The sequence below is a fragment of the Salmo trutta genome, chromosome 13, assembly GCF_901001165.1.
Source record: "Salmo trutta chromosome 13, fSalTru1.1, whole genome shotgun sequence".
Lineage (NCBI taxonomy): Eukaryota > Metazoa > Chordata > Actinopteri > Salmoniformes > Salmonidae > Salmo > Salmo trutta.
The window spans coordinates 39,463,104-39,488,982 of record NC_042969.1 but is presented as its reverse complement, the minus strand read 5'-3'; the positions used below and the strand labels follow the sequence as shown (position 1 = coordinate 39,488,982).

The following is a 25,879-nucleotide window of genomic DNA, read 5'->3' as shown; positions in this document are numbered from 1 at the left end:
TGCCTTTTGGGACAACGACTCCCATTGTTAGGGTGGAGACATGAGCATCTCCATTATATACAGATATCTGGCGTAAATGGGAAGGTGCACAGAAGGAGTGAACGAGATGAGGCCATAAAGAGAACAAGCGGACACAAACGCTCATAAAACAAAAAAAAATGAAAAGGATTCTGCGATACAGCATTTGGAATATCACGCAAAGACATACATTGGACTTAATTCTGTCTGTCGACTCACTATCTCCTCAAAATAGCCTTATTGATCTGATCCAATAGGGGGGGAACCACAGGATTGAGAGTGGGGACTGATTGCGTGTGGTCACAGGCTCTGTTCCAAATGTCACCACATTCCCTATGTAGTGTACTACTTTTGACCCAGAGCCCTTATGGAGTAGTGCACTGCTTTTGACCTGAACTCTGGTCACTATATTGGTTACGAGGTGCCATTTGGGACGGACACAGACTACTTGGAACAGCGTCCAAGGCTGCTGGAGTCACATTTTTCAAAACCCATTTTTGTGACGAACATTTTCTAGACAGTAAAGCGGTGTACTGTTAGGCCTAGACGAGGGCAACGAGAGGGGGAAATATTTTGCTCTGGAAAAAATGTAATTGTGGGAACATTTCACTAAAGACTGGGTCTGACCCAAGCATTTTCTTTTAGCTGTCGTTATTGCGGTTAAGTGGTTAACATTTTACACAATCGTGTGTGTGTGTGTGTGTGTGTGTTGTGTGTGTGTGTGTGTGTATGTATATATATATTTATATATATATTTATATTTCACACAGGAAGCGGCGCAGGTCCTAATCCAGGCACTTGTCATCTCCCGTCTGGATTACTGCAACTCGCTGTTGGCTGGGCTCCCTGCCTGTGCCATCAAACCCCTACAACTCATCCAGAACGCCGCAGCCCGTCTGGTGTTCAACCTTCCCAAGTTCTCTCACGTCACCCCGCTCCTCCGCTCTCTCCACTGGCTTCCAGTTGAAGCTCGCATCCGCTACAAGACCATGGTGCTTGCCTACGGAGCCGTGAGGGAAACGGCACCTCCGTATCTTCAGGCTCTGATCAGGCCCTACACCCAAACAAGGGCACTGCGTTCATCCACCTCTGGCCTGCTCGCCTCCCTACCTCTGAGGAAGCACAGTTCCCGCTCAGCCCAGTCAAAACTGTTCGCTGCTCTGGCACCCCAATGGTGGAACAAGCTCCCTCACGATGCCAGGACAGCGGAGTCAATCACCACCTTCCGGAGACACCTGAAACCCCACCTCTTTAAGGAATACCTGGGATAGGATAAAGTAATCCTTCTAACCCCCCCCCCCCCTTAAAAGATTTAGATGCACTATTGTAAAGTGGTTGTTCTACTGGATATTATAGGTGAATGCACCAATTTGTAAGTCGCTCTGGATAAGAGCGTCTGCTAAATGACTTAAATGTAAATGTTATATATATATTTATATTTATGAATTTCCTCACCACTAACATTTTGGTATCTTTTGATCTCGCAGACAAATTATGAATTTATAAGAGTGTTATGGACTGGTCCTGAGGGAAACTGAGGAGACAGACAGTCTGGGGCTAGTTCCTACAAAGGAAGGTTCGTATGTTTTGTGGAACAGACAATAAGTAACATTTTTATTTTGTCTTTACTCCTCTCAACAATTACCACTGTTTTCCAGGGAGCCCTGAAATCTATAAATAAACATTGAAGCACTGCCATAATGTGTAATATTTGACTGCTAACACTTGCAGCAGACACAAACACCTTCCTCCACTCTTTTGTCCATGTGAACCTACAATATGTCGAGTTTCCCGGGAAAGCTGTTAAGCACAGTGTTTTACTATTGTGTTAATGAGTGTCTTTATTAAATGTGTTTACAGCTTTTCATTTCAGTATGGCTACAAATATTGTATTCATTCATATGGGCAGAATATTTAGTATGTAGCCTACTTAACTTTATCAATTTATGGCCTAAAATGTTCATATGGGCAGTATATGGTATAAATTCATTCATATGGTTATATACAGTGCATTCGCAAAGTTCAGACCCCTTTTTCCACATTTTGTTACGTTACAGCCTTACTCTAAAATGGATTAAAAATAAATAAAATTCTCATCAATACCCCATAATGACAAAGCGGAATTGTTTTGCAAATGTATTAAGAATAAAAAACTATATTTACATACGTTTTCAGATCCTTTGACATGGTTCTCAGGTGCGTCCTGTTTCCATTGATCATCCTTGATGTTTCTACAACTTGATTGGATTCCACCAGTGCTAAATTCTCTTGATTTGGAAAGGCACACACCTGTCTATATAAGGTCCCACAGTTGACAGCACAAACCAACCCATGAGGTCGAAGGAATTGTCCGTGGAGCTCCTTGACAGGATTGTGTCGAGGCACAGATGGGGAAGGGTAGAAAAACATTTTTGCATCATTGATGGTCCCCAAGAACAGTGGCCTCCATCATTCTTAAATGGAAGAAGTTTGGAACCACCAAGACTCTTCCCAGAGCTGGTCACTCGGCCAAACTGAGCAATCGGGGGAGAAGGGCCTTGGTCAGGGACGTGACCAAGAACCCGATGGTCACTCTGACAGAGCTTCAGAGTTCCTCTGTGGAGATGGTTGTCCTTCTGGAAGGTTCTCCCATCTCTGCAGCACTCCACCAATCAGGCCTTTATGTTAGAGTGGCCAGACAGAGCCACTCATTGAACGACGTATGACAGCACGCTTGGAGTTTTCCAAAAGGTACCTAAAGACTCTTGAAACAAGGTTCTCTAGTCTGATGAAACCAAGATTGAGCTCTGGCCTGAATGACAAGCATCACGTCTGGAGGAAACCAGGCACCATCCCTACGGTGAAGCATGGGGTTGGTAGCATCATGCGGCGGGGATGTTTGTCAGCGGCAGGGACTAGGACACTAGTCGGGATCGAGTGAAAGATGAAGAGAGAAATGTATAGCGAGATCCTTGATGAAAACCTGCTCAGGACATCAGACTTGGACGAAAGTTCACCTTCCAACAGGACAACGACCCTAAGCACACAGCCAAGACAACACAGGAGTGGCTTCGGGACATGTCTCTGAATGTCCTTCAGTGGCCCAGCCAGAGCCCGGACTTGAACCCGATCTAACATCTCTGGAGAGACCTGAAAATAGCTGTGCAGCGACGCTCTCCATCCAACCTGACAGCGCATGAGAGGATCTGCAGAGGAGAATGGGAGGAACTCCCCAAATACAGATGTGCTAAGCTTGTAGCATCATACCCAAGAAGACTCGGCTGTAATCGCTGCCAAAGGTGCTTGAGCAAAGGGTCTGAACACTTATGTAAATGTGATATTTCAGTTATACTATATCTAGGCCTCTATCTAGTTTATACAAATACTTTTATGGATTTTACACCAACCTTACACTAACTTTTATTTCAAATTACTTAAAATGCAAGTGTAGGCTACATGACAATGCGGTGTCATAACAAACCGTCCAAGAATGTGCCTAGTGTTTTGGTCTCGTGTTTATGGACTAATTTGAAGTGTCCAAGTTGACTAGGCTTTAATTGTTGTTGGTTGGATATTAGAGCATTCACAACCAGTGACTTTAGATCCTTCTGTTGCCATGGCAGTGGATACCAGCAAGTTGCTGTCCCATTCTCACTTCACCTCTTCTGCTGTCGCTGCAATGCCTCAACTTGGTGGGGTGGGGTAACGCCAAGATACAGAAAACGAATGTGATGCCTGCCTTCCACTCTGTTGTTGGTCTTGGCCAAGTCTTGCAGGATAGCGTTGTGCAGTTCCATCATCCTGGAAATAAGACGTGCAGATTAGTAACCATGTTGTTGTCCTTGGGCATAAGAATAATAAAGCCATTTATGTTAAACAAGACACAAATTTAAAAATGTGTAAAAAAAAAATACTGTTGGGTTTCATTGCTTGTTCTGACCTAAGAATAATACTGTGGGTAACAGCACTATCTCAGTTCTCTGCTGCCAATGACTGGAACAAACTACAAAAATCTCTGAAACTGTAAACATATCTCCCTCACTAGCTTTAAGCACCAGCTGTCAGAGCAGCTCACAGATCACTGCACCTGTACACAGCCCATCTATAAATAGCCCATGCAACTACCTCTTCCCCTACTGTATTTATTTTGCTCCTTTGCACCCCAGTATTTCTACTTTGCACACTCATCTACTGTCAAATCTACCATTCCAGTGTTTTAACCTGTCTGGGAACGTGGGACGCTTGTCAACAGCCAGTGGAATCGCGTCGAGCGAAATACAAATACCTCAAATGCTATAACTTCAATTTCTCAAACATATGACTATTTTACACCATTTTGTAGATGCACCTCTCCTAAATTGAACCACATTGTCCGATTTCAAAAAGGCTTTACAGCAAAAGCAAAACATTAGATTATGTTAGGAGAGTACCCTGCCAAAAAAAAAATAATAATCACACTGCCATTTTCAAAGCAACTAGCATGCATCACAAATACCCAAAACACAGCTAAATGCAGCACTAACCTTTGACAATCTTCATCAGATGACAATCCTCGGACAACATGTTACACAATACATGCATTTTTTTGTTCGATAAAGTTCATATTTATATATAAAAACAGCATTTTACATCGGCGCGTTACGTTCAGAAAATCTTTTCCCTCAAATGCTTCCGGGTAATCAGCACTACAATTTACAAAATTACTATTCGAAAACATTTCAAAGGTAATATTGTCATTCAAAGAATTATAAATTAACATCTCGTGAATGCAACCGCATTGCCAGAATTAAAAATAACTTTACTAGGAAATCACAATTTGCAATAAACGAGGTGGTATGCTCAGAAAAATAGGCTAGGCGATACAGGTTAGCGCCATCTTGGAACATCTAAAATCAAATATACTATTGTAAATATTCCCTTACCTTTTATCTTCATCAGAAGGCACTTTCAGGAATCCCAGGTCCACAACAAATGTAGTTTTGTTCGAAAAAGTTAATAATTTATGTCCCAATAGTTCTTTCTTGTTAGCGCGTTCCGAAGGCTACTCATAATGTACGAGGCGCGCTGGACTTGTCGTCACGAATGTGCAAAAAATATATATTTACGTTCGTTCAAACATGTCAAACGTTGTATAACAAATCTTTAGGGCCTTTTTCAACCAGAGCTTCAATAATATTCAAGGCGGACGATTGCATTGTCTTACTAAACGTTTCGGAACAAAAGGGTTCCCATGGGCGCCGGCGTCATAGTAGTAATGGCCCTCCCCCTGTGACCAACTTCCCAAGCCTCTCTTTGGGTCAGTTTCTACCATAGACTCAAACCACTTTGTAAAGACTGTTGACATCTAGTGGAAGCCTTAGGAAGTGCTAAATGATTAAGTCCCTGTGTGTTTCAATGGCAAAGGTTTGAAGTGATTCCACACATCAGATTTCCATTTCCTGTTAGGATTTGTCTCAGGGTTTTGACTGCCATATGAGTTCTGTTATACTCAAAGACACCATTCAAACAGTTTTAGAAACTTTAGTGTTTTCTATCCAAATCTACTAATTATATGCATATTCTAGTTACTGGGCAGGAGTAGTAACCAGATTAAATCGGGTACGTTTTTATCTGGCCGTGCAAATACTGCCCCCTAGCCCCAACAGGTTAATTGCTATATTGTATTTACTTTGCCACCATGGCCTATTTATTGCCTTTACCTCCCTTATCTCACTTCATTTTCTCACATTGTGTGTGTGTGTATATAGACTTATTTCTCTACTCTGTTTGTTTTACTCCATGTGTAACTCTTATGTTTCGAACTGCTTTGCTTTATCTTGGCCAGGTCGCAGTTGCAAATGAGAACTTGTTCTCAACTTGACTACCTGGTTAAATAAAGGTGAAATAAATAAATTTTATTTATTTATTATCAGAATATTTGAATTATTAGCATATGAACGACTTGCAATTCGATTGCTGGACTATCGGAGCCGTCCGTCCAACCCATTTATTCATAATCCTCAAAGAGGATGGTTGGAAAAAGTAATCAATTGGGCCTTGTTGTTGTTCATTATCAGCATTCATTCTCTTAAATATCTTCTAAAATGGCTTATACTCTTCCTGTGCAATGCATGCCATACTGTACTATTGGCCTGGACTCTGCCTATCTTGGTGAGAATCTTAAATGACAATTTACGGAGGCACCAAAAATGTCCTTTTAGAAACTCTCGTTAGTGATGCATGCCTTTTAATGTTGTACACATTCCCAACTTTATCCGCAACGTTATTCAATTTTGTGACTTGAGCGATACATCTCCGTCCATTCTACAGGTAACTTCCAAAATAAACTTTTTATATGTTTATTTATTGAAGCGATATGATGAAAAAATGGGGATAATTCCAATCCAGGAAGTTCCAGACACTTGTAGAATCTATGCAGGAAACTGTTGAGTGTGGAAAAACCCAGCAGCGTCACAGTTTTTGACACAAATCGACCTGGCACCTACTACCATACCCTGTTCAAAGGCACTAAAAGGTTTTCTTGCCCATTTCACCCTCTGAATGGCACACATACACAATCCATGTTTCAGCTGACTCAATTGCTTAACACCCCGCCCCAAATGACAGTAAAGTGAACAGCACACCAGGTTTTTCTGGATTGTATTGATTTCTCATGCGTTATGAAAAGGATAGTCTTTAACCCGTTTTCCTGTATAGTTATAAGGTAAAAAGCTTTTTATATCCTTGTAATTCATTTTATTCAATGTCTTCACCTGGATGTCCCCTCTAGCCAGGGTAGGGCATCACGTCACAGCGTTCCAATGTTAGTCTTGTGAATTGCTCATGCATGTTTTGTGTTTTTTGCTTGAGAATGGGAGAGATGGACAGATACTGATTTTTAAAACAAAATGTACTATATTCTCATATTATTAAGACATGAGGAGTATAAAACTAGTTTTTAAAAGATGCTCTTGCCCTAAAGTTGAACCTCCCCTTTTAGAATAATAGCTTAGATACTCAACTCAGTCTTCTGTTCATTTGAAAAGGCCTGGATTTTCGATATCATAATGAGACTAAATGAAAAGACATTTAATCCAAATGGATTTTGTGCTGGTCCTATATTAAATGGATTTTATTAGACTGTTAAAAATGTAGGGGGAAAAAGGCAGACATTTTGTATAAACATTGGATTTCTGTGGTCCAGATTTCAATCATTTTCTGTTGGTAGGCCTACCCATGTCTCTCTTCCAATGGGAAAGCCTGCTCACTGATGTTAATATCAAAGCTGATAATTGTGACTTGATTTGAATGATGACTGAGCCCAGTATAACCTAACCCTTTAACCAGAGGCTGTTTAACCAGAGGCTGTTGTCACTAAAATCACAATGTTTCCATTTCTATAGTTGTGACAGTTTTTGAATATTATTGAAACGTTCAAATGTGGACCTTTAGCCAGATCTATTCCCCCTACCACCCGCGTGATATGTAATAGTTTCATAACTGATATACATTTGGTATCCTGTAGCCTATGGATAATATGCTAGCCATATGAACTTTTATTTTAGGCCATATAAAGCACAACTATGCATGATTTAATGAAAAGATGGAAATTGTTTTAAAGACTGAAACGGGCAATAGGCTATACAGCTGGCTTCAATTTCCCAGCCAAATAGGCCTACGAGGAAACTACGACATATCTTGCTGAAGTTGAGTGCGAAAGGTGGTCTGTGCACTGCATAGTACTGTAACGATCCTGGGTTTATAAGCGCGGAAATCGACTCTGCCGGACGAGCATGCTTTTGCGGCACAGTCGATAGCGCGCCGGACTTCGGGCTTGAAGGTCGAGGGTTCGAAACCTGCTCCCTGCCTGTTCATTACATTGGTGTCAGAAGTGATCGGACCTTGCATCCACGACAGTGCGTGTGCTTGGCCGGTGAGCGCGTTCCTGTAAGGCGTTGAGTCGCAAGCTAGCGCGAGGAAGCGCTCTTTGAAAGGAGGGAGTAGTGTAATGACCCTGGGTTTATAAGCGCGGAAATCGACTCTGCCGCTTGAGCATGCTTTTGCGGCACAGTCGATAGCGCGCCGGACTTCGGGCTTGAAGGTCGAGGGTTCGAGACCTGCTCCCTGCCTGCTGTTCATTACAGTACCTAACAGAAAAAGATTTGCTCAACAAAGAGGTAAGCAAAAAAAATGCATGCTTTTTAAATGAGATATGATCTGATATTATGACAGGCCTAGGTCTGTATTATTATAACAAGACAAAGCATCACTGTAAGAGTTGACACATTCCCTCTGGCGTAAGTTATGGCCCAGCAGCACAAGCAAGTCAGACGCTCACTACGTGATTGTATTGTACCGCGCGACATTTTTGAAAGGGGCATGCTTATTTAAGATGGTGAGGAAATTACTTTTAAAGAACGACCAGGCATCCCCCACTGATGGGATGAGGTCAATATCATTCCAGGATACCCCGGCCAGGTCGATTAGAAAGGCCTGCTCGCAGAAGTGTTTTAGGGAGCGTTTGACAGTGATGAGGGGTGGTAGTTTGACCGCAGACCCTTTACGGATGCAGTGATCGCAGAGATCCTGATTTGAAAACAGCAGAGGAGTATTTGGAGGGCAAGTTGGTCAGGATAATATCTATGAGGGTGCCCATGTTTACGGATTTAGGGTTGTATCTGGTGGTTTCCTTGATAATTTGTGTGAGACTGAGGGCGTCTAGCTTAGATTGTAGGACAAACTCTGAAGATAGATGGGGGCAATCAATTCACGTATGGTGTCCAGGGCACAGCTGGGAGCTGAGGGGGGTCTATAACAGGCGGCAACAGTGAGACTTATTTCTGGAGAGATTCATTTTTTTAATTAGAAGCTCGAACTGTTTGGGCATAGACCTGGAAAGTATGACAGAACTTTGCAGGTTATCTCTGGAGTAGATTGCGGCGACTCCCAATTGGGTACTTTTTCCACCACTGTGGTGTGTGTGTGTGTGTGTGTGAGGCCATTGGCTGTATGTGTTAGGCCTAGGTCACTGCCTGTGTGTGGGAGTTTGGACTTACTCTGTCAGACTGCCTTTCTCCTCCCCCTCATGCCCTTCTCATCTCCCTCATCCTTTTCTCCTCTTCATCTCAAATGACATTCTAATGCAATTAACTCTTAGCCTGGATCCCATCCACACTCTACTATGCTCTGCTCTGAGGCCTTTACTGGTATCAGGCCCAGCAGTGGGCCTATCGTGGATGCACCCCAAATTTCGCCCTATATTGTGTACTACCTTTTGACCAGGGCTCATAGTAATGCACTTTATAGGGTGCCATTAGGGACTCACTTGGTAGCCTGGGCTAGGGGAGGAAAGTGTAATATGATGATTAAAAGGAAGTTACATTTTCTCCCTCAAAGTACTTCTGGGCTGGCAGGGAGAGGGAGTGTTTTCTGGGGCTGACATTAGTAGCAGCATGCCTATATTTGCGTGACACTGCCCGCGGAGGAGCAGAGGTTCATGGGTAATTATTTCTGAGTTTTGAGAGGATGAGACAGACGGGTGGACGGAGGGAGTTGTATACCAGCTAAGGCTAGCGATTAGAGTATTTTGTTGTTAATCTTAGCAAACGCTATGAACCAACAGACTAGCTAAGCCAATTGGTAAATAGTTTAGATTAAATGGTTTGGATAAGATTAGCTACTCTAGGTATTTCTTCATTGGTAGGGCACAAAGCCTTCTCAAAATGCCATTTTTGGGTGCCCGTATTAAAATTATTTATCTAGGCTTGTTTTCAGTTTTAGTACTCGACGGCCCACCGCTAGGCCTGTGCCAAGGTAGATATCGGGGAAACGCTGCCAGCCAGGCACACGTCACTTTATCCATGGATGAATATACAGACTCAATGACGGATACAACACGTGAGAAGCAGTTAGTGACTGGCTGCTTTTAAAAAGACGTCAAGAGGCAGGCAGGCACACAATCAAATGTATTTATAAAGCTCTTCTTACATCAGCTTATGTCACAAAGTGCTATTCTGAAACCCAGCCTAAAACCCCAAACGGCAAGCAATGCAGGTGTAGAAGCACGGTGGCTAGGAAAAACTCCCTAGAAAGGCCGGAACCTAGGAAGAAACCTAGAGGAACCAGGCTAAGAGGGGTGGCCAGTCCTGATGCCAATGCTCTGATTAAACAACACACACACACACAGTACCAGTCAAAAGTTTGGACACCTACTTATTCCAGGGTTTTTCTTTTATTTATTTTTTTACTATTTTCTACATTGTACAATAGTAGTGATGACAAACTATAAAATAAGACATGGAATCATGTAGTAACCTGAAAAGTGATAAACAAATAAAAATATATTTGACATTCTTCAAAGTAGCCACCATTTGCCTTGATGACAGCTTTACACACTTGGCATTCTCTGAACCAGCTTCACCTGGAATGCTTTTCCAGCAGTCTTGAAGGAGTTCCCACATGCTGAGCACTTGTTGGCTGCTTTTCCTTCACTCCGCGACCAACTCATCCCAAACCATCTCAATTATATATATATATATATGTATATATACACACACACACACACACACACACACACACACACACACACACACACACACACACACACACACACACAATTTTGATCTCATGGATAGTTAGTCTGAGATTGGTTGAGATTCCCCAGCCCCCTGTACCTCAGATGTTAACCTAAGCAAGTGACGGGGTGACTTTTGTTGTTCGAATCCCAGATTGCTTCTTTAACACTGAGCTCCAACCCACTGAGTCAATGGAATATCTTCCTCACTCTTCACTCTGCCCTGAGGTGCTCTCTGCGGTTGATTTTATGTTAATAAATGCATCCAATTAAGACTGTCAGCGGTTCTCACTCACTCACTCGCACACAGTGGAGCTGGTCTCCCCTAACGCTCCTTCACTTTAACATGCCTGTGTAAGCACCCTATTCCCCTTTTTACACAGTGCACTACTTTTTCCATCAAGGCCCTTTGTGCAGTTCTGTTGGGGACAATGCATTCTTTTTATATAGGGTTTCATTTGGGACGAACTCTTTTTAACCTGTCCTAACTGTCAAATTGTAATGTCCTGTCGTTCCTTCTTTTGTCCCTCAGGTGAATCCATGAAGCAGGCATCAGGAGAGTTTGCAGAGGACCCCTGTTCCTCGGTAAAGAGGGGTAACATGGTCCGTGCCGCCAGGGCCCTCCTCTCTGCTGTCACTCACCTGCTGGTGCTGGCTGACATGTCTGATGTCTACAAGCTGCTGCTGCAGCTCAAACTGGTGAGGCGCACACACGTGCATGCACACCTGCTGGTGCTGGCTGACATGTCTGTCTACAAGCTGCTGCAACTCGAACTGGTGAGGGGGACACACAGAGAAACGTGCACTGGTGGTGAGACGTGCACAGGTCATGGATTACAAAATAATTATAAACCGGTTTCTGGCTTTGAGTCACATTGTGAGGTATCTAGTCATATACAGTTAAAGTCGGAAGTTTACAAAATACACCTTAGCCAAATTGTTGAACTTGGGTCAAACGTTTCAGGTAGCCTTCCAGGTAGCCTTTGTTGTCCTTAAGCCATTTTGCCACAACTTTGGAAGTATGTTTGGGGTCATTGTCCATTTGGACGACCCATTTACGACCAAGCTTTAACTTCCTGACTGATGTCTTGAGATGTTGCTTCAATATATCCACATAATTTTCCTACCTCACGATGCCATCTATTTTGTGAAGTGCACCAGTCCCTCCTGCAGCAAAGCACCCCCACAACATGATGCTGCCACCTGTTCTTCGGCTTGCAAGCCTCCCCCTTTTTCCTCCAAAAATAACAATGGTCATTATGGCCAAACAATTCTATTTTTGTTTCATCAGACCAGAGGACATTTCTCAAAGTACGATCTTTGTCCCCATGTGCAGTTGCAAACCGTAGGTTGGCTTTTTTATGGCGGTTTTGGAGCAGTGGCTTCTTCCTTGCTGAGCGGCCTTTCAGGTTATATTGATATAGGTCTCGTTTTACTGTGGATATAGATACTTTGTACCCGTTTCCTCCAGCTTCTTCACAAGGTCATTTTCTGTTCTGGGATTGATTGCACTTTTCGCACAAGTACGTTCATCTCTAGGAGACAGAACGCGTCTCCTTCCTGAGCGGTATGACGGCTGTGTGGTCCCATGGTGTTTATACTTTTGTACTATTGTTTGTACAGATGAACGTGGTACCTTCAGGCGTTTTGGAAATTGCTCCCAAGGATGAACCAGACTTGTGGAGGTCTACAATTTTTTTTTAGGTCTTGGCTGATTTCTTTTGCTTTTCCCATGATGTCAAGCAAAGAGGCACTGAGTTTGAAGGTAGGCCTTGAAATACATCTACAGGTACACCTCCAATTGACTCAAATGATGTCAATTAGCCTATCAGAAGCTTCTAAAGCCATGGCATCATTTTCTGGAATTTTCTATGCTGTTTAAAGGCACAGTCAACTTAGTGTATGTAAACTTCTTTTGACCCACTGGAATTGTGATACAGTGAATTATAAGTGAAATAATCTGTGTAAACAATTGTTGGAAAAATTACTTGTCATTTACAAAGTAGATGTCCTAACAGACTTGCCAAAACTATAGTTTAAGAAAAGTTTGTGGAGTGGTTGAAAAATGAGTTTTAATGACTCCAACCTAAGTGTATGTAAACTTCCGACTTCAACTGTACCTTACAGCATTCTAAACCGTCTCTCTGGCTTTGAGTCACGTTTTGAGGTAGCTAATAGCATAGTGATGCGTAGGCTCCTGTGGATATGACAGAAGTTCCATATAGCTGAAGGTTAAACTATTTAACTAGCTTATGAATAACTTGGACATTCTTTATTGCATCGAAGAAAATAGGAATATATAAATAATCTTAAGTTCAGCTGCACCTTTTTAAAGAAACACGTGTCTAACTGTTTTTGGAGATAAATAGTTTGCGTGACTCAATCTAACGTTCTGGTATCTTGGCTAAAGGTCTACATTTCAAACAAGGTCTTCTGTGTTTTTCCATCTCTTTACCTGTACTTCAGTTCATTATTGCTGTGAACAATGAAACTAAACCCTGACCACAAGGAGGCCTTACACCTGCAGTCAACAGAGACAGCCTTGTTTATCATCTGTCGTAGGGTACCTATAGAGGACTAAGCCTTTCTATTTAGTGCACTACTTTTGACCAGGGCCCCATAGGGGTAGTGCACTAGTTTTGACCAGGGCCCCATAGGGGTAGTGCACTAGTTTTGACCAGGGCCCCATAGGGGTAGTGCACTAGTTTTGACCAGGGCCCCATAGGGGTAGTGCACTAGTTTTGACCAGGGCCCCATAGGGGTAGTGCACTAGTTTTGACCAGGGCGCCATTTGGGACGTAGCCGTATATTTTCTAAACCCTCCGATCACTACATATGTAACCTGTTCTGATTTTATAATTACACAACACAGCCAGACAGTGAAGTCATTGTGTCAAACGTCAACGATGAAGTGGAGTCACTTTTTTTTATAGCTAGGAGTCACTTTTATAGCTAGGTTATAAAATGGAAGACGTCTGTCATTCGACATGCTCAGACAGGACATCAGGTTGAAAAGGAAATTACTGTATTTGTCTCGGACCTCCGGGTGAAGATCTAGGATCAGTTTTAAGATCATAAATGATATGGACAGCTAGATCAGCACTCTTTACTGTGAGACGCTTTATGAATACGGGCCTGGGCCTCTACAGAAATGCTATGATTTGCTGTGGAACTAAGCAGAAAGAGATTTGATAGAAAAGCATTAGTTTCTACTCTTGAGGTGAGGAAGCCTCCACAGCTATGTGTGGTATTGCATTGTGGGCTAAGCCCCCACCCTGTGTTCTAGTTGGGGTTATAAAAAAATCCCATACTGGCCATTAACATTGAGTTCTTCCACTTTACTTTATCTTATCATGCCTCTGTTTATAACCCACCACTTCACTGGGTTAGCGCCTTCCAGATACTTGGGATGTGTCCCAAATGGCAACATGTTCTCTATGTAGTGCACTACTTTTGACCAGGGGCCGTACCAGGAATGGCACACTATTTCCTATGCAGTGCCTATTCCACATGGGCTCTGTTCAAAAGAAGGGCGCTGTATAGGGCAACGGGTGCCGTTTTTAAGACCCATCCAGACTCAGTCAGTGCTCAGCTATATCTAAGTCTCTGAGGTCAGTCAGCCCTGATATTCTCTGGACACCCTGGTGTTGCCAGCCAACTGCAGGAGACCTGACGTCATTGCTCTTTGCGCATTCCAGAGTCCCAGAGGCTGAGTCCCAAATGGCGCCCTAAGTAGAGCACTGCTTTTTGACCAAGGCCCATAGTGAATAGGCTGCCATTTGGGATGCTCATACGGGTATTGTACGGGCATGCCCTGGGTGGATTATAGAATCATATCAAATTGACAGAGTTCCTGAATCTTGAGATGTTAAATGTTTACTCCAGGCAATATAAACTCAGCAAAAAAGAAATCTTCTCTCACTGTCAACTGTGTTTTATTTTCAGCAAACTTAACGTGTAAATATTTGTATGAACCTAAGATTCAACAACTGAGACATAAACTGAACAGGTTCCACAGACATGTGACTTACAGAAATGGAATAATGTGTCCGTGAACAAAGGGGGGGTCAAAATCAAAAGTAAGTCAGTATCTGGTGTGGCCACCAGCTGCATTAACCTCTCTAGGGTAGGTGGCACCAAATCGTCCCACCTATGTAACAGCCAGTGGAATCCTGTGGCGCGTTATTCAAATACCTTAGAAATGCTATTACTTCAATTTCTCAAACATATGACTATTTTACAGCATTTTAAAGACAAGACTCTCGTTAATCTAACCACACTGTCCGATGTCAGCAGAGTACCCAGCCAGAAATAATCAGACACCCATTTTTCAAGCTAGCATATAATGTCACAAAAACCCAGAAGACAGCTAAATGCAGCACTAACCTTTTGAAGATCTTCATAAGATGACACACCTAGGACATTGTTATACAATACATGCACGTTTTGTTCAATCAAGTTCATATTTATATCAAAAGCCAGCTTTTTACATTAGCATGTGACGTTCAGAACTAGCATACCCCCCGTAAACTTCCGGTGAATTTACTAACAATTTACTAAATTACTCACGATAAACGTTCACAAAAAGCAGAACAATTATTTTAAGAATTATAGATACAGAACTCCTCTATGCACTCGATATGTCAGATTTTTTTAAAAATAGCTTTTTGGTGAAAGCACATTTTGCAATATTCTAAGTAGATAGCCCGGCATCACAGGGCTAGCTATTTAGACACCCAGCAAGTTTAGCCTTCACCAAACTCCGATTTACTATTAGAAAAGTTTGATTACCTTTGGTGTTCTTCGTCAGAATGCACTCCCAGGACTTCTACTTAAATAACAAATGTTGGTTTGGTCCCAAATAATCCATAGTTATGTTCAAACAGCGGCGTTTTGTTCGTGCGTTCAAGACACTATCCGAAGGGTAAATAAGGGTTACGAGCATGGCGCATTTCGTGACAAAAAAATGCTAAATATTCCATTACCGTACTTCGAAGCATGTCAACCGCTGTTTAAAATAAATTTTTATGCCATTTTTCTCGTAAAAAAGCGATAATATTCCGGCCGGGAATCTGCAATTAGGTAAACAGACGGAAGAAAATAAAGCATGGGGTCGACTCGGGCTCGCACCTCAGCCCATTGTCCTCTGATCAGCCACTTGTCAAAAGCGATAATGTGTTTCAGTCTTGGGCTGCCTCGATATCGTTCAGCTTTTTCCCGGGCTCTGAGAGCCTATGGGAGCTGTAGGAAGTGTCACGTTATAGCAAAGATCCTCAGTCTTCAATAAACAGAGGCAAGAAGAACAACAACTTGTCAGACAGGCCACTTCCTGCATGGAATCTTCTCAGGTTTTTGCCTGCCATATGAGTTCTGTTATACTCACAGACACCATTCAAACAGTTTTAGAAACTTTAGGGTGTTTTCTATCCAAAGCCAATAATTATATGCATATTCTAGTTACTGGGCAGGAGTAGTAACCAGATTAAATCGGGTACGTTTTTTATCCGGCCGTGTAAATACTGCCCCTAGCCCTAACAGGTTAATGACCTTTCCACAAGTGCATGTTCATGAATTGTTTATGGTTCATTGAAAAAGCATGGGAAACAGTGTTTAATCCCTTTACTGTGAAGTTATTTGGATTTTTACGAATTATCTTTGAAAACGGGACGTTTTCTTTTTTTGTTGTTGCTGAGTTTTGTTCCATCTTATTTGGTCTTGTTTTTCCATGTGTGAGAGGGAACTGTGCAGACCTACACCTGTTAGCCTTGGTCAAAAGTAACATATATGGGCATCCTCAGTTATAGCTATAGCATAGCTGCCTCTGTCAGCCTCTGGCCCGGGCTAATCTAGAGTCTGGCCCGGGCTAATCTAGAGTCTGGCCCGGGCTAATCTAGAGTCTGGCCCGGGCTAATCTAGAGTCTGGCCCGGGCTAATCTAGAGTCTGGCCCGGGCTAATCTAGAGTCTGGCCCGGGCTAATCTAGAGTCTGGCCCGGGCTAATCTCTAGGCCTCTAGGAGATCGTTACTGTGACATGGCCCGTGATGTCATCTCATTGAACACCTTTGGGATGAATTTTATTGCCGACTGCGAGCCAGGCCTAATCGCCCAACATCAGTGCCCGACCTCACCAATGCTCTGCAGCAATGTTCCAACATCTAGTGGAAAGCCTTCCCAGAAGAGTGGGTGGCTGTTTATAGCAGCAAAGGGGGACCAACTCCATGTTAATGCCATATTAATGTTTGACGAGCAGGTGTCCACATTCTTTTGTCCATGTATTTCAGGAAGGTTTATATATTTTTTATTTAACCTTTTAAATAACTTGTGTTAATTCTTCCGCTCAATTCCCTCCATAAATGTACATGGGAGTCCCTTTTTACCTTTGCAATATTAACAGAGCTCAATGCATTTTGCACTTTGCGCTGATATAGCTAGTGTGTGTATTTTTTGATGGTAAAGATTGAGGGCAAACTGTGTTTCTCTGGTAACAGCTAGCAGCAAATGAATCATTTACCATATACTGTAGTCTAAGCACTGGTCTTTAATGGACTGCTGAGTGGAGAGAGCCATGTTGACTGTGTTAACTCACGGAAAGAATAACCTTCCTAGCAAAGATGTTGCCTTAGTCCCAAAATGCACCCTTTACCATATAATGCAATACTTTTGTCCAGAGCCTTATGGCATAGAGGGCACAAACCTATGGGCCCTGGTTGAACTAGTGCACTTTGTAGGGGATAGTGTTTATTTGGGACATGATAGTTCATAGGATCTGAATATGAGGCGCTGGTGAACCTGAATGTTCATCGTGCTGTTCTCCAGACTTCATTTCCGTTGTCATTCCAAACCTACCGCTGACATGATCAAATAAGGTATGTTTTAAAAAATATAAAAAAATGTATTTATTTTTTTCTATCCAACTCTCTCAGGGCTGATCTTTCCAGCATCTCCCAGAGAATTTCTCCAATTCCCCAGTCCACAACGCCCCTCTTACATTCTTGCCTATGTTCCTATCTAAACCGTGTGTTCCTCTGTAACCCCTCTAGGTGGAGGAGAACCTAGTGAAGGTGCGTAACGCTGGAACAGAGCAGGACCTGGGCATACAGTACAAGGCCCTGAAACCAGAGGTGGACAAACTCAACATGATGGCTGCCAAGAGACAGCAGGTATGTACTGGACTGTCTGATGGAGGGAGAGAGACAGGGAGCATGGCTGGGAGTGAGATGGCTGCCAAGAGACAGCAGTCAGGTCTGTTCTAAGGGAGGTGTCTGGGCTGGAGTGGGAGCTGACATTTGGGGTTGGTAAAGGGCTATGAAGGGTAGGTGATGGGGAGTCGGAGACTGGAGGGAGAGACATGGGAGATGGATGTTAGTAACTAAGCCACCTACTGAGGCCCCATCTACACTACGAGAGATGGAGTCTGACAAGTAGAGTGGTGAAAGGGATTTTCTTTTCATCTGTGCCTTGTCTTTCGTTGTGGCTTGCAACGCGACATTCTTGGTCCACAGCTCAAATTGACCATACGTATCACAGTAGCCACGAGCCAGTAAGCACAAGCTATTTAACAATCCAAGCAACTTCTAAAACATATTGAATAATGCAACAATCCACAAGCAGACAACATGTTTATTTTAGCAGACAATACACAGCTAACCCTTGCTAGCTAGCTAACAAATGCTAAGGCAGGTAGCCTAGTGGTTAGAGCGTTGGGCCAGTAACCGGAAGGTTGCTGGATCGAATCCCCGAGCTGACAACGTAAAAATCTATTGTTCTGTCCCTGAGTAAGACAGTTAACCCCACTGTTCTCCAGGCGCTGAAGACGTGGATGTTGATTAAGGCAGTCGCCCCTCACCTCTCTGATTCAGAGGGGTTAAATGTGGATGACACACTTTCAGTTGAATACATTGTTGTACGACTGACTAGGTATCCCCCTTTCCCCCTTTTTAAAAATTGTATTTCTTTTTTATTTATACATGATCAAGCAACCCGTTAGCATGTCAATAATGAACTTTTACCCCTCCCATATGAATATAAAAGTACAGTAATGTTAGTGTCGTTCATATTATAATGTAGGCTGCTAGCAAGCTAGCTAAACAAAATTTCTGCATCCTCACGTAAACGTCACAGATCAATGAGACATATTTCACCTCATGTATAAATGTGAAGCATCCGCTTCATGTTTCTACTCACTACCAAATATGGTAGTGAGAGGAAGCCCAGTGGCCCGGCATTGGGAGAAGATGAAGTGACATCGATATTTTTATTTTAAATTGTTTTGTCTTTTTTTTTGTCTGACATTCTGCTAATTTTCTCATTGATGAAACATTTGATGTCAATACAGTTTTTGTTTTCGCAAAACTAGAATCTGCTACGAACTAAGTTTTTTGTAGACTTTGCCCTTTGCCAAAGTTGAAAAAAAATATATCACTAGGAGTAGAAAGGCAAAAATAGTTATTGTTGCCGAGTAGGCGTTTCCTAACGGAAATATGCAAACGAATGCTAGACTGCTCCAGTAGGATCTTGCTAGTTCCTGCTTGGCTCTGCCCACATTGACCAATTTTGTTCCCTTTGGAAACAACAGGCTAAAGTCTATCTTCTGGTTAGTTATACAAATCTTTGTAAACGTGATGTCTAGCTGAAAGTGGATGTGTTTATTTGAACCATATCTAGATGGGCACTCTTGGGCTTACACTAGCTACGTAATAAAGTTGCAGAATAATTAACCTCTCTGGGCCAGTGTAATCCCGTGGCGCGATATTCAAATACCTTAGAAATGCTATTACTTCAATTTCTCAAATATATGACTATTTTACACCATTTTAAAGACAAGACTCTCGTTAATCTAACCACACTGTCCGATATCAAAAAGGCTTTACAACGAAAGCAAAACATTAGATTATGTCAGCAGAGTACCCAGCCAGAAATAATCACACCCATTTTTCAAGCTAGCATATAATGTCACATAAACCCAAACCACAGCTAAATGCAGCACTAACCTTTGATGATCTTCATCAGATGACAATCCTAGGACATTATGTTATACAATACATGCATGTTTTGTTCAATCAAGTTCATATTTATATCAAAAAACAGCTTTTTACATTAGCATGTGACTAGCATTCCCACCGAACACTTCCGGTGAATTTACTAAATTACTCACGATAAACGTTCACAAAAAACATAACAATTATTTTAAGAATTATAGATACAGAACTCCTTTATGCACTCGCTATGTCCGATTTTTAAAATAGCTTTTCGGTGAAAGCACATTTTGCAATATTCTAAGTAGATAGCCCGGCCATCACAGGCTAGCTATTTTGACACCCACCAAGTGTGGGTGTCAAAAGTGTGGGTGTCACCAAACTCCGATTTACTATTAGAAAAGTTTGATTACCTTTGCTGTTCTTCGTCAGAATGCACTCCCAGGACTTCTACTTCAATAACAAATGTTGGTTTGGTTCCAAATAATCCATAGTTATATCCAAATAGCGGCGTTTTGTTCGTGCGTTCAAGACACTATCCGAAGGGTAAAGAAGGGTGACGCGCCCGACGCGTTTCGTGACAAAAATATTCAAAATATTCCATTACCGTATTTCGAAGCATGACAAACGCTGTTTAAAATACATTTTTATGCTATTTTTCTCGTAAAAAAGCGATAATATTCCGACCGGGAGTCGTTGTTTTCGTTCAAAGAGAGAGAAAGTAAACATGGTGTCGGCTCGTGCATGCGCCTCCAGTCTCATTGTCCTCAGATCGACCACTTACAAAATGCGCTACTGTTTTTCAGCCATGGCCTGCAAAGCCACCATTCATCGTTCTGGCGCCTTCTGAGAGCCTATGAGAGCGTTAGAAAATGTCACGTTATGCCAGAAATCCCCTGTTTTGGTTAGAGATGATCAAGAAGGCCAAGAAATAGTCAGAGAGCGCTTCCTGTTTGGAATCTTCTCAGGTTTTGGCCTGCCAAATGAGTTCTGTTATACTCACAGACACCATTCAAACAGTTTTAGAAACGTTAGGGTGTTTTCTATCCAAATCAAACAATGATATGCATATTCTAGTTACTGGGCAGGAGTAGTAACCAGATTAAATCGGGTACGTTTTTTTATCCGGCCGTGCAAATACTGCCCCCTATCCCCAACAGGTTAACCTGGCTTCATTTGATCAATATTATGGAAATGTACTGAATGTTAGTAATTACCTGGGGAGATGCTTCTTGCCTGGAATTCAGTAGCTCAGTGCAGTCAAGCAAAAAAATAAATAATAGATTTAAAGCTACGGCGTCCAATTTCAGAATGTAAAAGGTTGTTACTACAATTTTTAAGGTGTAAAAAAATAAGGACAATGTCTGTACATTTCAGCAGCAGTTTAAAAAAAAACCCAGAGGTGAGGAATTGAAAAGAGGATGTATGCAGGCAGCACAGGGTGACCAGATCCATTATGGAGAGATGGGGAAAGGGTCTGTCGGTGCTGTTCATATTTCATGATGAGTGACATCGCTGAGTAATGGAATGAGCAGCGTCACTAGGCTGTTCAGGTAGGATACACACACAGATTATAGAAGAAGAATCTGCTCATTATATCTCACACGCTATTGTTTTGGGCCCGATGTTTTATTGTCCTATTTGTCTTTCCAATCTTGTGTTTGGGTTTTAGATTTGGGTTTTTGGGTTTAGATTTGGGTGTTTTGGGTTTAGATACAACCAGGTTGTAAATAAAGATGTCCCTTCCTGTTTTTAGTAGACTGAAATGTAAACGTAAAACCATACGGTCGTGTGTGTGTGTGAGGCGTTGGCCAATGTTGATTTCCTTTATGCCAAGGCATCAGTTTATTCTACCTCGTAAATGGCACTCTATTTCCTATATAGTGCACTTTTGACTAGGGCCTATAGTGCACTATATAGGGAATATTGTAATTTGGGAGGCAGCAGTCTGTGCTGTCTCCCTGGCTCTTCTATAAAAACTGTAACACTGGAGCCAGTAGTAAGAGCTATGCATTAAAGCTGAAGGGCTTATTGGAATGGCCTGATTATGACTGTGCTTTATCACCACAGGGGAGAATCTAGGTCGCTCAGACCGAGCAGCTCTGTCATAATTGTTTACGTGAGGGCATCACTTGACTGTCTTCAATCGAAAGTGTCACCCCTTCACTCCCCCCTCCTCCCGGAGCCTGTCTCTCTCCCCCCCTCCCCGGAGCCTGTCTCTCTCCCCCCCTCCCCGGAGCCTGTCTCTCTCCCCCCCCTCCCCGGAGCCTGTCTCTCTCCCCCCCTCCCCGGAGCCTGTCTCTCTCCCCCCCTCCCCGGAGCCTGTCTCTCTCCCCCCCTCCCTGGAGCCTGTCTCCCCCTCCCCGGAGCTTGTCTATATTGTATCTAATAATTCTGCATCGCTGCTATTGAAACGATGTAATGTTTTTCAGATAGTGTAGTAATACCATTGTCTCTCTCCTCTCTGTAGGAGTTGAAGGATGTTCACCATAAGGATCAGATGGCGGCCGCCCGCGGTGTTCTCCAGAGGAACATCCCCATGCTCTACACCGCCTCCCGCGCCTGCCTCCAACACCCGGACGTGGCCGCATACAAGGTCTGTAATAGAACAATGGGTGCATCCCAAATGGCACCTTGTTCCCTAATAGTGAATGGATGTTGACCAAAAGCCGTTTGTGCGCAACATCAAGGGAATAGGGTGCCATTTGGGACGTAATAATATTTGAAATGTTTTTAAATTTTTTTTTACTTTTGTCTTGTGTTTTAAACTGTTTCAATGAATGCTTTTAAGAGCTTATGATAATTTAACTTCAATAGCACATTACATACAGAATCTCGAAGTGCTTCAGAGAGACATCTTGTTGATGCATTTTATCTTTAGTTCTCCCTAAATAACATTTTGAATTTAATTCCGTTCTCCAGGCGAACCGTGACCTGATCTACAAGCAGCTTCAGCATGCTGTCTCAGGCATCTCTAATGCTGCCCAGGCTACCGCCTCTGATGACGCTGCCTTTAACCACCCTGCTGGGGGAGGAGAGCTGGCTTACGCTCTCAACAACTTTGATGTAAGTCTAGTGGGGATGGGGGTTGGTGGGCGAGGAGAGATGTTCTACGCTCTCAACAACTCTACCCCGCCGAGCTATGGCGCCCTCTACCCCGCCGAGGAGAGCTGGTCTACGCTCTCAACAACTCTACCCCGCCGCCCTCTGGCGCCCTCTACCTACAAAAAAATAATAAATGCATGAAATTAATGCATTCACTACTGTAAGTCGCTCTGGATAAGAGCGTCTGCTAAATGACTAAAATGTAAATGTACCCCGCCGAGCTATGGCGCCCTCTAGTCATTTTTCCCTCATATCTCCTTTCCTTGGTCTGCACTGATCTGATAACACTGGACAATGACATAAACAAATGCAAAGTTTGTAAAGCAGGTAGACCTGATACCTCAATGGTATCAGCTACGCCTCACCTCTACCCCTGCTGCTGCGTTGAGAACTAAAACAGAACAGAGCATCCCAAGTTGCACCCTATTCCCTACATAGTGCACTACTTTTGACCCGGACTCCCATAGGGCTCTGGTCAAAAGTAGTGCACTATGTAGGGACTACGGTGCTACGTGGGAGGCAGGGAGGGAACAGGCCCCAGCCTGTGAGGGGATGTTCCCACTGTAGTGTCTGCAGGTCAGGGACAGATGTGAGGGTATGTTCCCACTGTAGCAACCCAGCCCAAGTGGGGAAGAACTTTGTTTTTCTTTCTATCACCTCTCACTTTTTTTTGTATTTCTTAAAATACGAAAGTGTTTCTTTGTATCCTTGTTTTGCTTTTCTTTCTCGCTCTCTGTTCTTAGGTTCCCTCTTTCTCGCTCGCTGTTCTTAGGCTCCCTCTTTCTCCCCCCCTCTTTCTCGCTCTCTGTTCTTAGGCTCCCTCTTTCTCTTTCTCCCGTTGTAAATATGGCTTTAAAGCTGTTGACATGTTATCCTGTGTGTTTGATTTGATTGAATTCAGTCCAGGAAGCCTTGTAATCCAGGATTGGATCAGATTAATGCTGCCTTTACTGCTGCTGACCCCAAAACAAACCTGTAAGATTTGATCTCAGGGTTTCAGATGGTGGCAAAATCCCGGATTGTTAATTTGGTCGTGAACAGAGTGCAAAGCCTCAACTTCGACTAACTTTTTGTCACTAGATTATTCAATATTTGGGATTTTAATCTAGTGGAGTTTTGACTGTTGTCCTAAAATACAGAGGAAACCCTTATAGGCTCTGGTCTAAAGTAGTGCATTCTAAATGTAAGGGTTCCATTTAGGACAGACTCATTTTCCTCTTATAGGTAGATATATATGAGGACCCCAATGGAAATAAGTCTCAGACGTTGTCAGCCTCTAAGATTTTATACATGTGCAAGCATGGCTTTTTTTTCTCAATAGTATATGTGTGCCTGTAGAGGACTTCAAAAAGCTGCTCCCAAACATTTTGAAGTCTGCATCACAGAATTGAGTCTATCATAGTTCATGTGGGATTCAATGACATTATGAAGGGCAGCTTAGAATAGCTGAAGATGGATTTTTAAAGAACTGATTGGGTCACTACACTAACAGACGCCCCATAATATCTGGCCCTCTGCCCTTCCTAAATTGTGGCATTGAACATTTCAGCAGACTTTTAACCCTCCAAAACTGGCTACGAGACTATTGCAGCTCTGTAGTTGGAACATGTATTGACCAATTTGATACCTGGAAACTAACCTGCTAGCGGAACGCCTCACCAATATCCAATGGTATAGAGTGGCGCGAATTACAAATACCTCAAAAATGCAAAAACTTCAATTTTTCAAACATATTACTATTTTACACCATTTTAAAGACAAGACTCTCCTTTATCTAACCACATTGTCCGATTTCAAAAAGGCTTTACAACGAAAGCAAAACATTAGATTATGTCAGGAGAGTACCCAGCCAGAAATAATCACACACCCATTTTTCAAGCTAGCATATAATGTCACATAAATCCAAACCACAGCTAAATGCAGCACTAACCTTTGATCTTCATCAGATGACACTCCTGGGACATTATGTTATACAATACATGCATGTTTTGTTCAGAACTAGCATACCCACCGAAAACTTCCGGTGAATTTACTAAATTACTCATGATAAACGTTGACAAAATACAACAATTATTTTAAGAATTATAGATACAGAACTCCTTTATGCAATCGCTATGTCCGATTTTAAAATAGCTTTTCGGTGAAAGCACATTTTGCAATATTCTGAGTAGATAGCCCGGCCATCATGGCTAGCTATTTTGACACCCACCAAGTTTGGCCCTCACCAAACTCAGATTTACTATAAGAAAAATTGGATTACCTTTGCTGTTCTTCGTCAGAATGCACTCCTAGGACTTCTACTTCAACACTCAATGTTGTTTTGGTTCCAAATAATCCATAGTTATATCCAAATACCTCCGTTTTGTTAGTGCGTTCAAGACACTATTCGAAGGGTGACGCGCCGGCGCATATCGTGACAAAAAAATTCAAATTATTCCATTACCGTACTTCGCCCGCTATTGATTAAAGCTTAAGAAACAAGGTTCATGAAATCAATTATTAGCTTGTAACAGGTGACTTTTCAAATTCTCACAACCTCTGAAACTCACTTAGATAATATACTTTTTGATACAGTGGTAGAAATACATGGTTATAACATCTACATGAAAGACAAATGCCAAAGTTGGAGGTGTGGTTGTTTTTTATATTCAGAACCACATTCCTGTAAAGCTTAGAGAGGATCTCATGTTAAATACTGTTGAAGTAATATGGCTACAGGTTCATCTGCCTTCTAAAGCCCATTCTGGTGGGAAGCTGCTATAGACCAAGTGCTAACAGTCAGTATCTGGATAATATGTGTGAAATGCTTGATAATGTATGTGATATCAACAGAGAAGTATATTTTCTGGGTGATTTTAAATATTGACTGGCTTCCATCAAGCTGCCCACTCAAGAAAAAGCTAGTTATCAGTTAACCTACCAGGGTAGTTAAAAACAGCACAGGGATGAATTCATCATGTATTGATCACATCTTTACTAATGCTGCAGACATTTGCTTGAAAGCAGTATCCAAATCCATTGGATGTAGTGATCACAATATAGTAGCCATATCTAGGAAAACCAAATTTCCAAATGCGGGGCCTAATAATATAGTGTATAAAAGGTCACACAAAGTTTTGTATTGATTCCTATGTTGATGTAAAGATTATTTGATGGTCTGTGGTGTGTAATGAGGAGTAACCAGAATCTGCACGAAACATGTATATTTATGAAATGGCTTACTCCAGTTCCTAATAAGCATGCACCCATC

At 42.4% G+C, this 25,879-nt stretch overlaps 1 protein-coding gene across 1 annotated transcript in view; it reads left to right on the top strand.

Annotated features, from left to right (window-relative positions):
• LOC115205764 (catenin alpha-1) overlaps window positions 1-25,879 on the top strand; it is a gene marked incomplete in the record, with an annotated part of 311,142 nt that overhangs the window by 22,811 nt on the left and 262,452 nt on the right. Inside the window, 4 exon segments of the mRNA XM_029772068.1 lie at window positions 11,082-11,248; window positions 17,590-17,709; window positions 21,995-22,120; window positions 22,447-22,590. Of these exon segments, the coding sequence (XP_029627928.1) occupies window positions 11,082-11,248; window positions 17,590-17,709; window positions 21,995-22,120; window positions 22,447-22,590 (557 nt within the window).